Source organism: Equus caballus, chromosome 1 (genome assembly GCF_041296265.1).
Source record: "Equus caballus isolate H_3958 breed thoroughbred chromosome 1, TB-T2T, whole genome shotgun sequence".
NCBI classification, from domain to species: Eukaryota; Metazoa; Chordata; class Mammalia; order Perissodactyla; family Equidae; genus Equus; species Equus caballus.
Window position 1 is genome coordinate 187,351,984 of NC_091684.1, and position 18,555 is coordinate 187,370,538.

Genomic DNA, 18,555 nt, shown 5'->3' on the forward strand with positions numbered 1-18,555 from the left:
AAATTGCACAGAAAGTCCATAGTTCCTATCAGACCTCCTACTCCCTAACCCCACGCATGCGCAGCCTCCCCCACTATCAGCGTCCCGCGCTACAGTGGTACGTTTGCTGCAATCCCTGAATCCACCCATAAATCCTTAATAAGAGAAAAGTTTATGAGATAATAGGTGGCTGTCTTTATTTCTTCTTTTGTTTTTACTAAATTTAGAGTGTTTTAAGTCAGTTCAGGCTTTATTCTTCATGTTGGAGTTCCTACTACATCCTTGGTCCTTCATTTTATAAAAATGATAATTACTAAGAAGAACATGAAAAGAGGTAAATTTCTTTTTTTAATAGGACCCCTTCTCCCCCATTTCTGAACTATTGGTGTGATCCTCTCTTTGTACCACTTGTGACAATTTCTTTGATTTAAGGAAATCCAGCTCTACTTTGAATATTCAAGATCTTTCAGTTTTATTTGTGGCCATGAAAATCTGACTATACTTTTTTTGAAATAGAAAAGCTACTTGAATTTTTCAAAAGTTTTTTGCTTTGTTTTAAATTCTCCACCCTTAGGATTCTGATCTCTGTGATAAAAATGCTCATTCATTTCTGGTTATGGCCCTTTCATGCTGGGGCACATCCTGGAACACATATTTACAACACAAATCTTAATATAATATTAGTAAATCTTTAATTTCCCAGAAGTTAGAATTTTACTTTATCACATTTAAGATGACTGTTGTGGTCTCCATAGTGGCTATATTTGTTACCTTTAGTATGATTACTATAAAGTCCTGAGCGTGCACTGGCATTTTGTTGATTTTGGAGATCAGAATCAATATACATTGGTTTATAGACTGAATTTATGGCCATTTACACAGTTGGTCCAGATTGACTGGCTCTTTGTAGGGCAGGATTGATGTGACTGCATCTACTACATTTACTCACTACTTTTGGTTATAAATAAATCTGGTAGTTGAATAAATATTTGGGTGGGAATCACCAAGTACTCCAACTTTTAGTGTGTGTGCTTTAATCAAAACAACCTATCATGTAGGACCTTATTATCTTCAGGGAGAAGTTCCAGATAAGTTTTTCTTTGTGTTTTGCCTTTTATGTTTTTATTTTTTCTTGAGGAATATGAAAAAGCAAACTTAGAACAAATCAGGCCACAAAATTTTGAAGTTGGTTGCCTTAGATATTTCATAGTCTAAATGATTGAATTAAAAATATTCTAATCTGTAGCTTTTGGGTAAAATTGATAATCCTTTGCCAAATGGTAAAATTGTGCTGACAAGATGTAGGCTTAAAAGTAATTATTTTAGAAAATACTATTTTTTCTTTCGTTTTTATTTTTTGAGTGATTCTAGTCGTCACGTATCAAAACTCTTTGGTAACTTAAAATCGGTATGCTAGTGGGTAAAAAGTTAAAACTGTCAGTTCATATTGATAAAATTGTACTTCTTGTATAGACACTAAATATGTTAGTTTTTGCTGATTAAATTTTTTTAAGTTAAAAATTAAGTCCCCCTTTTTAATACAGTTTCACTGGCTGTACCTAAGATAATTTGATATACTCTAAAACATAGTAATGTTCATTGATTTTTGAGCATTTTTAGCATAGAAATATAATCAAAGTTAAGCACTAGGACCCTTATTTCCTTCTTTAATTAATATCCTCTTTTCTTATTTTCCCCCTGCTATTCAGAATTTTCACATTAATATTCAGATCCCTAACAGATTCACGTAGGTATGGTTTATTTAGCATTAGTTCTTGACTCAAGAACGTGTATTGGAGGAGAGATGATAGGAAAGACAGAACAAATATGTCGTCCTTAAGGATTCAGACTTGTATATAAATTCCAACATTTGGAATATGGAGTATAGAGTATTCTGTATCCTTTACACAGATTAATATAAGTGTAAAGAATTTATAGTTTGAAAGATTTCTATTTTACGTAGATTAGATAGTTTTTGAATCTTTATCAAAAAAATAAATGTTGCAAAATTTGGAGTCACTGAAGCCTTTTACTCAATTGCTTTTAAGAGTTGAAAGTTAAAAAAAGTAATGATTTCAGTTCAGCAAATCTGATTGTTTCCTTTCGGAAACCTTCATTGCCTATATTTTATAATCAACCAGTGCAGAATTTAAGACCAGGACAAGGCTGCAATGGTCCAGGTAAGAAGAGCAAAGACAAAACAAAAATTTTCATTAAAAAAGCAGTCCTTGATCTCCTGAGAACGCAGTGGAAACCAGCACGGAGACTTCCTCTGCATTTTTAATAGGCCATTTGCTCTCTAAGATGTTCTGTATTGGTTCTTTATTACCTTTTTCTTTTTTTAAATTCTCTGCCCCTCCCCCAAGTCATTTGAAATGAACATATTATAAAAGAAACAAATTTACTTTTCTCAGGCTTTTTTTCTCTCGGGTATTTTATGTTTTTTGTTTTGTTTTTTAAGTCAAAAATGCCAACTTTAGCAAGGAGCTGATGATGCTGCAATGCAACTAACAAGTCACTGGTATAGTAGTCACCGTTGAGTAAGGAAATGGGAGTCCTTACCTTTTCCTTTTATGCCTCTGTTTTTTTCCCGGAGAAACAAATAGTGAATTTAAATAAAATATACATTATTTGCATAGAAAGTTATGTAATGATGCCATATAGAGGATAATGATTTCCTAAAACCTTGTATTTAAAGTAACCTGAATTACAATGAGAGATAAACAGAATATTTACCCATCCCTTATGAGCTGCTGCTGATATGTAAATTTATTCTTCTACTTTGCACAAATATACTTTTGAGCTACTGCTTAAACACTTTAAGGTCCTTAGTCAAACAGTTTTAATGATGCCTGCAATATTATGAAAGTGTGACATTTGATGAATGTCTCATATAGTTTTGATATCTGGGCACATGTCAACAAAAAAAATTGAGCATTGGTTTGTCATGCAACACCTAGATAATTTATAATTTTACTGTTTATATCCATCTTGACATTTTTTATCTGCCAAAGGCAGGTTTCATTTGGAATCTTAATCTGAGATTTATTTGGTGGATCTGGAAATCATAGCTAGGGTTCCCACAGGAAATGGTCCATCTACCAACAGATTAAATGGCAGTCCTGCAGTTGTTAGGGGAGCTCTGCATTTAACACACATGCATACTCATTCAGTCAGCACTGTGGAGAAAAATTAAAGTAGTAACCCAGGTTTAGGAACAATGTAGCTAAAAAGTCCCATATTTGCTGAATGACAAAGGGTTATATAGCAGCATTTCATTTTATTATTCGTGCTTGAATTTCTTGTTTGCTCTGTTGAGTCTGCTGACGAATACTAATAAATGCCTGCAACAATCCAGACGAGAGATGCCTGGCAACAAAGCCATGCGGTGGGCCTCCCTGATCTTCTCCAGTTCACAACCTGACCTTTCGAAAAATTGGCTGGGCTAAGCTGCAGAATTTGGGTGTAATGGTTATTGTTAACTCCAGCTTTAGGATTTATTAATTTGTGTGATCAAGACTTACCTATACTTCAAAGTTTCAAAAGACCAAACACAATCATCCGTCCATTAGAACTAACATTGTATTTCAGTGATTTCCACTTAGTATCTGACTGGTGATTCTTCTGTTTTGTTTTTCAAATGTAAAAATGCTGTTCCATAAAGTGAAAGGCACATGTAAAGAAAATCTGTTCTTTCTCTTCACACTTGTTTTTGGAAAAGTTACCTTCCATGAATGAGTGATGAAATTGTTGAATTCGTGGACAGTCGATATGTGTATTTATACTTAGAAAATATTTAATTCTGAAATCTATTTTACTAGCAGTTATAGAAATGTAAGACTTACCTAGTTGATTCATAATTTTAATTACTTTATATAGATTAGTCTTATAACAAGAAAAATTGAGGAACGCTGAAAAGGTTAGAAATAAATAGTAAGTAGCCAAATAGTTTGTATCACTGGGGGGAAAAAAAGAATGAAGATTACTATTATTTTAGCTAATCAAATTTTAGGATAGTTTTCACAATCGTTTCAGCCTAAATAATATTTGTATTGGTTTAAATAGGGTGATACTAAATTTTACAAAGCTTTAATTTATGTGATATGTTCATGAGTTAATTAGGCAGCCTAAGCTTAAGGGTATTACACTATTCTACCATGTCCATGGGCTGCATATGGTGAAGGCTGTTAAAATTAGAAACTGAAACATTATGATATAACCTAGTTCTTACACAGAAATGTGACCTTTTCCCCAATAATATTGGTGTGTTCATGACTGTTTCACACTTGATGAAACAAACAAAGCTTTTAAAAGTTTTGGTATAGTGCCACAACTTTAAATAGCTTTTTTATAATAAATAACAAATTTCCAGTGAAGTAATTTCCACGACTAGCTAATGGATAATTTGAAACATGATATGCTAACTCACTGAATTATCTTAGTTAAAGATAACCTCACTGTTTTTTTTGGACATTTTTATCTAGATGTACAACCATGTATAGGAATGTAAAGGATGTAGTTACTTTGATTTTCTAACCCTCATGTCCAAATGAACAAATTATGTGATATTGACAGGTTTCATGATTTTGTAACTTTATAAACCCTTACCTCAATATCTTATAGCTACATCCAGCCCCTCCCCCCATATATCTTTTACTTCCCCTTGATAGATATAATATACCTTATTAGAACTACATAAGACTGTAAGAAAGCAGAGGCTTTCCAGCATGGTAGCCACTGGCCTCCTGCGACTTTGAGCACTTGAAATACGTGCCATGAGTGTACAGACCAATGAAAGTGAAAATTATAGTTCTTTTTTTTTTCCTTCTTCTTCTTATGGCTGTTCAAGCAAAAAAAAAAACACAAAAAGAAATTTTAAAAATCCGTGAGGGAGTATACAGTATCCAAGTCACAAGTTTGCATTTGTTAAGCCAGGGATCCAAAAGTTACCTGATATTCTGTGACTCTTAAATTAGAATCTCTGAAGGATAAGTGCCTGTGATCTACTGGCTATGATCCTGACTGTCTGTGATATCATGTGCCAACAAAGTGAGCGCTCAAATTGTGTTACAGAAACATGCTACTTAAATCTACTTTCCTGCCATGGGATTGAATTTACAGAAATAAACTATTAATTTTCTTGGTATGGGATTGAATTTTCTTTCAAGATCTTTTTCTAATGTCAGGATTTGTAAATTTTGAAGTCCTTATTACTTGTCTAGTTGATTAATTTTATAATCTGATATAAACTTTATTAAACCATTATGTATTAATTGCAAGTTTTAACCTTAAGTATTTTTTGCTTAGTTATGTTTCTCATTGAATGAGGATTATTTTCCATTTCCATGTCTTCTGATATTTTAATAAGCGCATTTTTCTTACATTTTATTTTTATTCTTATTATATTTTAATAAAATCTTTTGCTTTTAGCAAAGCAGATTTTTGCAGATAACAATACCTAGCATTTATTGAGTGTGTATCCTGTGTTTGACACTTTTTCAAGAGATCATATAATTTAAATAATTTAATCCTCATAACAACCTTTTGAGGTAGATGCTATTATTATGTACTTTTTATTGATGAGAGGTTAAGTAATTTGCTAAAGGTCATGTACAGCTATGTGGTGAAGCCAGAATTCAAACCTTGCTGTCTGTCTTCAGAACCCATGCACTGTGGTTCTGCTTGAACTTGTCTGAACTTGTCTCTTGTGAACACTTACATTAGGTGGGACCACTATGATATCTGATATATGGTAGAACTTTCTGATGTCTTTTCTATTGTGTTTGGGGCAGGGGGAAGCCCGTCTATGTATCTATGTAGGAAACGAACCCTTTGTCCCACCAAAAAGGGAAACAAATAGTCGTCAATATTTGGTAAAGGAAATAAGTAGTATTTGTACACATGTACCGATAGATACCCCACATTTTACTTACTTAAGGAGATAGTGGAAGTTATTCGAAGCCACCAACTGATATTGTTGTTCTAATTATGTTGAAACTAATGTTCTTTTAGAAAAATCCTTAACCGCTGAAAAAAGACAACATCTTTTGTTTAAAATGTGGGACTACTATAGTAATTTCATCGTGAAATCAAATTTACACTTTAATAGCAAAAAATACGTCACATCATTTTGATATTCTTATATAATGTGGTGATAGACAATATACAAAAGAAAGAAGCAATAAACATGAGGTTTTGTTCTTTTTATATTTATAAAATCAGATGCTATGGTAGAAGTAATAACCTTTCCAAAAAAAAAAAAAGATAGAATTTAAAGAATTCGTGACCAATTGTGTTAGCAAGTGTCAGAGAGCACATTAAGGAATTGCCTCCTTCCTGGTTCCTTTTAGATACAAATGCCCCTAAGAATCACCTGCATCTTAAGGAGCAAGAGATCCATTTATTTTAATGTACTTGCCTATAGTACTTCTATTCCCCTTTCTCTTTTCTGCCCCTGAGCTCTCAGGTAGCTGGGATGTTGCTATTCTGAGTAACCCCAGTGGGATCCCTAGAGACAATTCTAGCTCAGCCACTCTGAAGAAACAGCTCTGTAAACAGTATTGACCCCCCAGGGGACCATCAAATCCGTTTACACAGATACCAGTTGTCACAAACTATTTACAAAGCCAGACAGAACAGAATTTCCCACCCTCTAAGAATCCCGATTTGATTCTAGCCACCTCCTCACTTCTGTATAGTAGTTGTGAAATAACAGTTATTTTTGGCTATGAGTCATGATTTCTTGGGTAGCATCAATTTAACTAAGTATATTATACATTAGCTAATGTATAATTATCTGGAGAATTGAACTCAAAGGGCATCCTGAAGCTCTCTTTCCTAGGATAGGAAATGGTAAAATAGTGTCAATTTTCTAGACTACGGAATTGAGAATTTAATAGCAAAGCTAGTATTGAGATAATTGGCAATACTGATACTTCCAGAAGTAAAGAGAGAATTCATTAGACCATGAAAATGGCTCATTGGAAACAATGTGAAAGTCACTAAGGAGACACAGGGTCTTCAAAGCATATAATACAGCTGGCCTAGGCACATATATTCGGTACTAAGATTCCAAAGAAAATCTTGCCTAAATCTACCCATTTTGCCCAGGTGAATAAACTGTCTTTAGCAATAGCAGTAGGTGGCCTTTGAGGAATACCTAGTAGTTGTCTTCCATAACATCATTTTCAAATGGTCACAGGGTAAGTTTATATGGCAGGATAGTGTTAGATACTAATAGCAAAAATTGGGAAATATATTTGGTTTCAAAGTGGCCAAATTCTTATGTCCATATAATACAGTGTGCCCACAGAAGAGCAAATAAATAAATGGATTGATAGTCGTCATAAAAAATTTCCTGTTGTGCCACAACTAGAAGGACCTGCAACTAAGATATACAACTATGTACCGGGGGGATTTGGGGATATAAAGCAGGAAAAAAAAAAAAATTCCTGTTGTTTAACTCTGAGAAAAGAAAGTTAGACTTCATAAACTTACAAATTATGAAGAAGAAATTGATAATTATTCTCTAAGTCCATATGGAGAAATGAATTAAAATAGTCTTAATTCTGTTACTCATGATGATGGAACTGTTGACAATGACAGTGATTAAACACTGAAGCAAATTCCTTAAGAAGGTTGTAGAGTTTCCATTTCAAACCATATGAGAGAGAGAGGGATCAACAGAATAGTTTTAGTTTTAAGCTTTCATCTGCCTAGCGATAAAAGTTTGAGTCAGAAGTATGTTTTTCTTTTAAACATGTATCTTTCTAATAGAATAGTGTGCAATACAGACTTATAAATTTTTGTTGCATTTTATTGATTTGTGTGTTTATATTTCTATATGCAATTCTTTTTCAAGTAACGGGGCAATATAAACAGCTCAACTAAAGCTTTTAAAAGCTTCATGCTATTATCACTTCATATAGCTCTTTCTCTTGGACTGGAGAGTTTAGAAAAAATAATTGAAGACTGAGTTAGAGTCCCTAAGTGCTGTCATCTTCTCTTAGTTGGAGAAAGTACTAACTCAGAAATTGAATTTAAGTTGGGCTTTGAGTAAGGTAAAGAAAGTTTGGCAAACTGCAGTATGATAGAGGAGTATCTTAAAATTTGACTTGAAAAGTCAAAGTATATCATGCTTGAAATTCTCAAATGATGTGGATAGATAAATGATTGCTAAGTAGATAGAAATAGAATGAATAATGAAGCAAGTATGGGAAGAGGTTAGCATTTGGGGAATCTGGCTGAAGGGCATATAGGAATTCTTTGTATTATTTTTACACCTTTTTTGTAAGACTCGAATTATTTCATAATAAAAAGGTAAAAAGAAATGACTGTGATCTGCCATCACTCCTGGTCAGCTTTCTCACCTGTCTTTGTCTTCTGTAGCACGTGTATGTGGTCAGCGAAGCCTTTTGCATTTGGCTCTCCTTTCTCCTCTTTATTTCTTGGCAGTTCTCTGGATGACTTCATTGTCTTCAAAGCTGACACTTTCAGTACCTGATTCCTTGATTTCCTCCTCTCCAAGAACCTTTGCCATTAATCTATTTCTTCAACCCATTCTCGGATGAACCACATCTTGGACTTTGTCTTTACATGTTACTCATTTTAGAAATTTTCATTCCCTGACTGTAACATCTTGTCATTTCAATACAAAAAATATCGTTGTGTTTTTCCTAATGCTATTGTTTCTCCTCTGAACCCATTCCTATTCTTCTTGTTTTCTTCTTATGGTCTGTGAGTTTTTTCTTTACTTCACCTAACTCAAACCCTATGGCAGTTCATTACTTTGTGTATTCCTGTTTGTCCCTTTTTGCAGTGGATGTCTTTGTGAAATCTCAGAGTCTTCCACTTGAGCTTCAGTATGTCTAGCGTATTTTGTATTTGGTCTCTATAGCCCTAGCATACTCCTTAATTACATTCTACAGTCATGCGTCACTTAAAGACAGGGATACAGTCTGAGAAACGCATCGTTAGGCGATTTTGTCATTGTGCAAACATCATAGAGTGCACTTACACAAATAGAGATGGGATAGCCTACTACACAGCTAGGCCACACGGTACTAATCTTATGGGACCACCATTGTATATGCGGTTCGTCATTGACTGAAATGTCACTATGCAGCGATGTATTCAAATTATGAGATTGGTTTTCCTTCCTATTGTACTATAGAATCCTTGAAGGGAGAGTCTTTTTCTTACTTGTCTTTGTTTTCCCAGTACTTATCACAGGACGTATCACACTGTACCTTTTCCATGAACTATTATTAAACTAATGAATAAAATTAATTGGGGGGATCAAACTTTCTATACAAATAATTGGATTCTGGTATAAGATAATGCATTATGGAAGAGTAGAAAAGCATTGAGAGCATTCAGAGGATTTGAGCAATATTTGCTAAAATAGTTGGTCAAAAAAAAGAAGGCAGACAGGAAGGAAAATTTGATAAATCAGCCTTGTTTACTCTAAAGTAAAATTAAATTCTCCATAGAAGAGTATGGATAGTCTGATTTGCAGAGCAGGCTCCAAATGTCTGATGAATAGTTATAGTTAGGAGTCTAAAAGCTTTTTCTACAGAGCAAGATTAGAAAGATGTGGGAATAATCTGAGCCGAACTACAGAGTACAGGTTGTTCAAAAATATTAAACACTTACAATTAAAATCCAGAAGTGTGTTAGAACTTGATGAGTTTATTTAAATAATACTACAAGGGGTTATAATTACTAAGATTCAGGAGGGATCAGGAAAGAGTCTTCTTATTGGGGAGCTCCCACATCTGCTCTGAGTTTGGACAAGATAGCACAATCCCAGGTGAAAAGGCAGTGATTTATCAAGAGTTCAAGGATCACGAAATTTGACATTAGGTAAGCCGAAGTAAGAAAGAGAGCTATGAATATAGTAAGCACATAGCAAGTATAGATATCAGGGATGGGGTAAAGTAGACACTTGGAGGTTGAGGGATAAAAAACGGAAAGGGGAAAGATGCTAAACTAGACCCAGAAATACAGAGGTAAAAACCTGGCACAAGTTGCAGATATTGGTAAGTTTGGTCTCAAAAACAGGTCAAAGAGTGGACAAGATTCTGAAGCAATTGGTGTGGTGTTGTCATGGGGAACTTGGGGCTTTCTGTAGCGGGCAGCGATTCATGGCTCATCCTTTTACCTTTTGAAGAATCCTTGTGCCTCATAAACTGGAGACTAGTATAGGCCCTAATAGTTCCCTTTTGATATGTCCCTGGAGACAATGTTTGTTATTTTGATGTTGTTTTCAGTAAGTGTTTATAATTTTCTTTCAGTTGAATTACATATAAAGTGATCTGTTAGTGTTAGAAAGCATGGTCTGTTAACTATAGTGTAGTATTCGTTAGTGTCCATTTATAACATTCCCTCATTCAGATTTGGGGGGTTCCGTTCTACTAATACCAGTCTATTCTAGAGAAGTAGCAGGATGAGCATCTAATGCAAACCAAGTAAGTGTTTTGAAATATCAAGAACCAGTAAATAATCTTCAGATACTTAAAATTGTTACAGTTTAAATCAAAACAGAATGTAATGTTGGAATTTTGTAGATATGTCATAGTATGTAATTATAATAGCACGTTCTCCCAATTTGTTCCTTCAAACAAAGTGAAATCCAGAGTAATTTACCAAAACCAATGGTTTCTGATCTAACTTTCAGCCACCAATAAGGTAATGTCCAGAACTTGGAGTTTCTAACTGGCTATACCTAATTTCAATATATGTACATGCAAAGAATTTCTCCTTAAAGAATGAATACTTTGTGAGAGGTACCTTATTTATAAGTGCCCTATTTTGTTTTTATTCTAAAACTACTCTCTTCTGACTTAAAAGGATTTTCAGTTTGCCAGGTTGGAGAAGCATCGTCAACAAGCAGATGAGATTCACCTGCTTTTTAAAGTGCAAGGATTATTTCTGCTGGAAATAATAAAGTACTAGTTACAATCAGTATTGTGCCTGTTGATCTGATTTACCAGTGAAAGAGTTCATTTTGTGCATATGTGTGTGTCATTTTCTCCCAGAACTTTTACTTATAACATCAAATATACACTGTTTCTTTGAGATAACTATTTGAAGATTGGCACCTGAGGTAACAACTGTTGCCAATCTTTTTTTTTTTTTTTGCATTTTCTCCCAAAATCCACCCAGTACCTAGTTGTGGGTCCTTCTAGGTGTGGCATGTGGGACACAGCCTCAACATAGCCTGATGAGCAGTGCCAGGTCCGCACCCAGGATCCGAACTGGCGAAGCCCTGGGCTGCCGCAGCGGAGTGCATGAACTTAACTACTCGGCTCCCGGGCCGACCCCTGAAACAACTATTGTTTACTAGTTACAGCTTAAAATAACTTTTATGAGATAGCCAAGCACTACAAAATAGACTTTCTGTTGTATAATACATATCTGATAAAATAGAAGTTAAAAATAATTCTCCTTATATTGTATCCATTTTAATATTGATGATGATTACAAAAATAATAGCTAACATTTGTTGATGTGCCAGACACAAGGCCGTGTACTTTGCATTCATTAATTCAGTTAATCCTTGCAACAATTCAAGTCAGTGCTATTATGTTCCCATTTTACAAACAAGAAACTGAGGCATGCATGGGTAAAGTAACTTGCCCAAAGTTATGAACTTGGTAAAGCTGGAATTCCAGCTCAGGCACTTTGATGCCAGAGTGGTATGTACATTATCACTTCACTATGATCAACTTACTATTTCCTGTTTTTTGAAATTTAGAAAACATCCTGGTGGTCTAGTGGTTAATATTTGGCGGTGTCATCACTATGGCCCAGGTCCATTTCCAGGTCAGGGACCCACACCACCCATCTATGGGTTGTCATTCTGTGACGGCTGCGTGTTGCTGTGATGCTGAAAGCTCTGCCGCCGGTATTTCAAATACCAGCAGGGGCATCAATGGTGGACAGGTTTCAGCAGAGCTTCTAGACTAACACAGACTAGGAAGAAGGACCTGGCCACCCACTTCAGAAAAATTGGCCAGGAAAACCCTGTGAATAGCAGCAGAGCATTGTGTGGTAGAATGCTGGAAGGTGAGAGTATGGCGCAAAGACCGGGTAGGGTTCCACTCTGCTGTCCACAGGGTTACTAGGAGTCGGAATCAAGAAATGTTGAAAATAATATCTCTAAGTCAATGGTTCCCAGCCTTGATTGTATGCTGGAATCATCTGCTCACTCCCAGAGATTTCACTTTAATTTGTATAAGGTATGGCCTGGCGTTGAGGATTTTTTAGGAACTCCTCAACGAACATACAGCCAAGGTTGTAAACCACTGTCCGAAATGCCCGCTGACTGTGGGAATGGAAATAGTAATTACAAAACCACATGCTTATCAAACTACAAAAGGAGTAAGACTGGTAAGTGCATGTTTACAGCTCTAACACTTATTTACACAGAAACATTAATTTGATGGATTTGGCTATGGTGTTTCATATACCATGTGGGTTTTTTTTGTTTGTTTTAAATACAGATACAGCCCATAGTTATCTTGAACAAGAGGCTACAGGGAGAAATAAAAGTCCACAGCCAGATGGGCAGCTGACTGTGAATTCTGAGGGAAGCATGGATCAGAAATCCAATGAATTAGTTAATGAAGCTACACGTGAGGACACAGAACTGCCAGAGCAGAGACCCAGGCATTTTCAGGCCACCAGCCCTTGTCCGGGCGATGAGACAGCTTACTGCTCTACTGAAAAACGCAAGTGAGTGCTGGCAGCCTTGGGCTTAGAAAGCAGGAATTGGGAGAACTCTCCCTCCCTCCATCTGTCCTCCCTCCCTTCTTTTTGGGTTGGGCTAAATTTGACATATCATTAACTTACTAGAATTTGGAGAATCTACCAGAGTTTTCTACTGTTTCTGTTACGTTGATACAGTGTATCTAGAATGCTAAGTGAAAAAGCACCAGGTGCTTTGAATGAAGGCTATGAGGTTTTTTTATTCCTTTTTGTTGGATATTATTTTCTGTGACCTTTCGTTAGGGATGTGGAAATAGCTGTTGAGATGATGTAAATGGGATATTATACATCAGAGCCAAAAACTGGCAGCTCTAGGACAAAATAAGCCAAAAGATATGTTTCGGTTTGGGTTGGCACTATTTTTCATTTCACTGAGTTTGAATGCTTTTAGAAGGGCCTTGTACTCTCCCATTTGCCTTCTGCGGCCTGTCCCATCCGCCTTCCCTCCCCATCCCTGAAGGGCTTTGAATTTGTGACACTTGTGACTTTTACCTGTGAGATTAAGGTACTTTGACAATTAATCATGTACAATGAAAGTACTGCTAAATTAAAAAAATGTCAATGACTAATATATTTTGTCTAGACAAAATCGTATTTTATAGAATATTATTTTAACAGAGTTTTGCATAGAAACAGCTGTTTTTATTTACTTAAAAATTATTCACTAGGTATATGAATATGTTCCTACCTCTTAGCAATCAGTTATATTCTTACGAAAGTGCAGATTGGAGTACATTTGGGGGATGGGGAATAGGGATGAGTGAAGCGGTGATAAACGTTTATAACCACATGGGAAAAATCAGTAGTAGAGATTGGGCTAAAGCCGTCTCTTTTCTCTTCTCTTCCTTTATACTACTTGCTAACAAGTTGATACTGTTCTCAAATAGCATACAGAATGTCAAAAACATTTTTTCCTTATCCTTAAATGTTACAGAAATAGGTTTTCATTTTTAATGTTTTGAATTTAGTAATGAAAATATGGTATCTGTCAACCAAATTGAAAAAAAAAAGTTTATTGTTCCTCTTTTCAGAAAAGTGAGAAATGTATCTAGAATCCTGACCAAAAGTGCAAATTGTGTTAATATTTACAGCCCCATAAACCTGAATTCTTCAAGTATACTGAACCATGAGTCTCTATAGACGTTACTAAATGCTTTCCATAGATTTAGCTCTCAGTTGATAGATTAGCACCTCTGTAAAATTGATGTTTAATTTTTCATCCATAGTATTTTCTTAACAGTACATAATGAGAAATTTAAAATTAAGTAACTTTACATATTTGTTGTTAAAATTAGATTTGTTTCCCCCATTTGAACTGTAGAATTTATAGATCCTGTATAGTAGAAATCGTATGCGTATATTGTTTAATAGCTTTCTTTATTACAGCATTATGGAACATAGAAGTAATGACTTGCATTATGAACATATGATTCCTTGTCAAGTTACTTCAGACTTAAACAAAGAGAAGACAATAGCATTTCTTCTAAAAGAATTGGACATTCTCAGAGCAAGCAATAAAAAGGTACAATATAGAAAGTCTGGTAATTGTACAGTGCTTTTAGCTGTTGACCTTCTAAGTTTGCCTTGTCGTCCATCATGATTCAGTTTTATTGTGTACTTTAATCCTTTAACAGTAGCTTTATGTTGTTGCCATGCCATGCCATCAGGGTATGATTGAGTTGCAAGATTGACTATGAAAAGCAATTTCTTTGGTTTCCTGCCTTGCTGCCCTGCCATACCACTTCCTCTTTCATAAATTTGTGGTTCCTTGCCTAGGTACCTAAAAGAGATTCATTCAAGTTTTACTATAGTAAAACTTTACTTCAGTATTATGGAGAATGAGAAATAGAATGCACTGGTTTCATGTTACTTTCTTAACGTTTTTTCTTTTTTATTAGTATCTGTTCCCTGTATTTTACCTCAATAACATATGTAATTAAACATTAAAATAGCTAGGCAATGTCATAATTTAGCTGGTGTTATCTTGTACTGCTGCATTTTGTCTAATCCAGTTTGTCATGTCATGTTTTAACTTTTCTGACTCTTTTTCTAGTTACATTCCTTTGAACATTAAATAATGTTACTAAATAATGTTTATTTTCTATGCCTTCTTTTTTTTCAACCTCTACGTACTTTCTGATTTTAATATTCTTGTTGTTTGACCTAATCAAAATGAAGTGTGATGTTAGGAATGTTCATCATGTCTGATGGAAAACAACACAAATGACAAAAGCTGAAGTAGAAATTAAAAAAAAAAAAAAAAAAAAAAACATTTGGAGGGATCCATATGAGAGCATGAGATATTTTCTGTACTTTCATTTAGCAGTTATTTATTACATGCCAATTATGAACCAGGTGCCAGTGCCAGTTTAAATACAGCATGATAGAATAGCATTCTCAGAGATTTGTATCGGATATTAAGGTAAGTATCTTAATTAATTTTGTTTCAAAATATTGGAATTACTAACAGAAGCTATAAAGGTGTACTGTCCATTATTTTATTATGATAGTTCCTTCCAAGTCTTTTGCTTTAAGACAAAAGAATAGATCAGATTGTTTTCTGCAGTAGTTATTTTTATTAATAATATTCCATCTTTAATTTCATTTGCCAGTACACACATAAATTAAAATGTTTTTATAATTTCTATATTATTACTGGTAATTATTACTTTGTAAAATATCTTCAAACCTTAAATATTCTTTTTTTCCCTAGAGTTATTAAATGTAATATTATATAAGGGTTTAGAAAGCAAGAAATTTGTCAGATAAGAATCTGTTTTTTTCAATGTGTTTTAGCTTCAAGAAAAACTGACTAAAGAAGATAAAGAACAGAGAAAACTAAAGCTCAAGCTGGAACTTCAAGAGAAAGCAACAGAAGCTCAGATTGCCGAAAAGACAGCAGGTATAGTAGATGAGTGTTATTATGTGGCATTAGGAACCATAGCGAAGTTAGTATATGATGTGGCTTGGTGATAGTCGCATTAGCTTATTTGCCAAAGGAGGGGAAGCTCTGGCTTTTTTTTTTTTTTTTGGCTGCTTAGAAAATAGGTGGCTTTAACATCCTGGTACTGGTATTAGTGAGAGCTTTACCTGTATTCATACTGATTTGGGCATTAAATGCATTGTTAACACCATGTCAATCCAATCACAAAAAGGTTGTTTGTTTTGTTGGAAAGGCCTGAACAAACAAGGGGAAATAATGATTACCAGTGCCTCTACCTTTCAACCAGCAGTTCAAATACCACTCATTGTTTTAGCTCGTGAGAGGAAATACTTCTCCTTTGTATGAAGATAGTCATACATTCATTGCCAATGGAAACCTACATTTGATTAAAAGATCTGTTTGGTGCTGTTAATAAATTTTCATCTCATGACGTGGATGATGGTGGAGATAATGTTTTCTCTGAGAAGGTTAAAGTTAGAAAGATTGCCAAAGTTTAAGATTATGAATGTCTGCCTTAAATAGGTTTTGGCGTTAGACTTTATTCACAGGTCTTTGCAAGAAGAAAATTTTTAAATATATCTGTGATATGTTACAGATATGATCAGATGATTCTCAGTAGTCTGTGATACATGTATATATATATATGTCACTGTGACTCTTCCTCACAGTGTTTAGTGTGTTAAAGAGAAATTTCACAGAATAATAGAAATTAGCATTCAGAGGCATTTTAGAGATCACTTATTTTGACATTGTGTATCAATTGGAATGGATTTAAGAAATGTATTTTGTGATTAGTTTGCAGTTTGATATCATACTTTATAAGCCACTTAACTTGGTTGCATATTTGACAGAGTTCTGGTATTTTATGTCAGAAACATGATTAGCAGATATAGCGTGTCATCAAAATGCTATTGTGCAAAGTAGAACTAAACATCACTGTGGGAATATAACCAAAATGACCATAAATAAATGCTCCAGCTGAATACCAGATGGTTGCTTTTCTGTTAATGTTAAACTACTGTGATTTTTTTCTGTTTCTTTTTTAATGGGGAAATATGAGAGTAATATAATTTAAGGAAAATTAACAGTATGTTAAAAATGAGTAATTCAAATATAAATTTAGAGCAACTCGGAAGTTTCTTGGCTTTTTATAGTCAAATATGTGTACTGATTGCTAGGATGGTATTACACAAAGTACATTTGTTTAAAGATGTTTGTATTATAATTTAACTTTGCATGTGTCTTACAGAAGTAATTTAATAAGATTTAGGTCATTGTGACTTATTGAAAATCATGAATTAACATGTCTACATAGCTCATTATCTCCTGGAGGAGAAAACTCATTGTGCAATCTTATTTACCCTTTAAACTTTTGTATAATTTAGTAATCATATACTTCAAATATTTATTTATTGGTATATATTTAGGGGTTCCCTTTGACCAAACAGTATGAATCATGAATGCATGAAGTGGGAAGAATTTGATTGCTTTATGATTCTTGTTAATCAAATATTTCTCATTAATGACAAAATGTCATTTTTAGTAAATAGTAAGTGCTGAGATGTTTAGTATGGTTTTATAGCTTCCTAAATTGATGAAAATAACAGTGCCATGTAGTTCCTCTGAAACAGAGCAATCTAGTTGAAAGAGATATGTCCAATCAACTTAGTTACAAAAATGACACAAAATGAAAATCCTGTATGGTTTTTTTAAAGTATAAATTTTCAAAATGAATCTTTACTTTTTGATGTTTCAGTTTTGTCTTATTAAAAAAAGATTTAAGATGGTTTAAAATTAGAATTATTATTATTGTAACATGAAAATAAAAAAACTGAATTGCTTAAGAAATCTATTGGCTTAAAACTGCAAGAAATTCATCCAGTGACCCTTGATAGACTCTTGAACTTGCTCGTCTTTTCACCTTGTACCTGCAGTCTTAAGTGAGCTTATCTTCTGCTTGATCAGTCGGAAGTGCAGTCAAAAAGCAAAACACAGTAACTAAACAACTGTGTTTGTACCTTAATAGAAAAAGGAACCTTATAGGACTATGATTACATGTGATAAATGTTGTATTTATTGTCATATGAAAGTACAAATAATCCCCATAATCATGGATGTTTGTTTCTATCACTGCTCATTTTTATGTTCAAAATAAAATGTATTTGGTAAAGTATATTATAAATATGCACACATATTTAAGTATTATGGTGGGCTTAAGCAGGATATAAATGTTTAAAAAGTCAAAATATTCCACTGTTAAAGAAATACGTGCAAAAACATCTGAACTAAACATTGGAAATTGCAAATAGGATACAAAAATATATGTCTATAGATTTTCAAATAAAATTTTCATTAAAATATGAGATACACTAAGGAAATAGGAACCATTTCGTTTGAGTATATAAAATATAAGGATTTATATATAAGGATATTCCTATTGGTGTTAGTTATGATAGCGAGAGAATTACAATCAGTCAAGCAATAAGAGAATAGTTAAATAACTTAAGGTACATTTATGCTGTGAGACATGCAATAATTAAAAACTATTTCTGAAGAATATTTGATAATGAGAACATCTTCATGACTCAATGTTAAGTGAAAGAAATAGGGGGAAAACTGTATTTATGAAATAATTTTGTTAAAAAAACAGTATATATACATGTATATTATATAAAAAGAGAGGCAAATTTTGTTAGTATTATTAATAGATGTGTTAATGTTTCAATGAAAAGTTTCTCCCTTTTCAAGTTTTTTGCAATGAACATGGATTAAATTTAGTATTAGAAAAAGTGAAGTGTTACTTTTAAAAAATGTGATTTTTTTTAAAAAAGTTACTTGCTCTCTCATCTTAAAATAATTTC

The 18,555-nt window shown here is 33.8% G+C and overlaps 1 protein-coding gene across 27 annotated transcripts in view; it reads left to right on the forward strand.

Annotated features, from left to right (window-relative positions):
- MIPOL1 (mirror-image polydactyly 1) overlaps positions 1-18,555 on the forward strand; it is a 302,394-nt gene that overhangs the window by 62,261 nt on the left and 221,578 nt on the right. For 25 of the 27 annotated variants that reach the window (XM_023624241.2, XM_070274338.1, XM_023624247.2 and 22 more), the window contains 3 exons: positions 12,486-12,717; positions 14,137-14,272; positions 15,547-15,652. In XM_023624241.2, the coding sequence (XP_023480009.2) occupies positions 12,486-12,717; positions 14,137-14,272; positions 15,547-15,652 (474 nt within the window). The remainder of the gene's footprint in view (positions 1-12,485; positions 12,718-14,136; positions 14,273-15,546; positions 15,653-18,555) is intronic. The other 2 variants (XM_070274371.1, XM_070274381.1) reach the window with 1 other exon arrangement.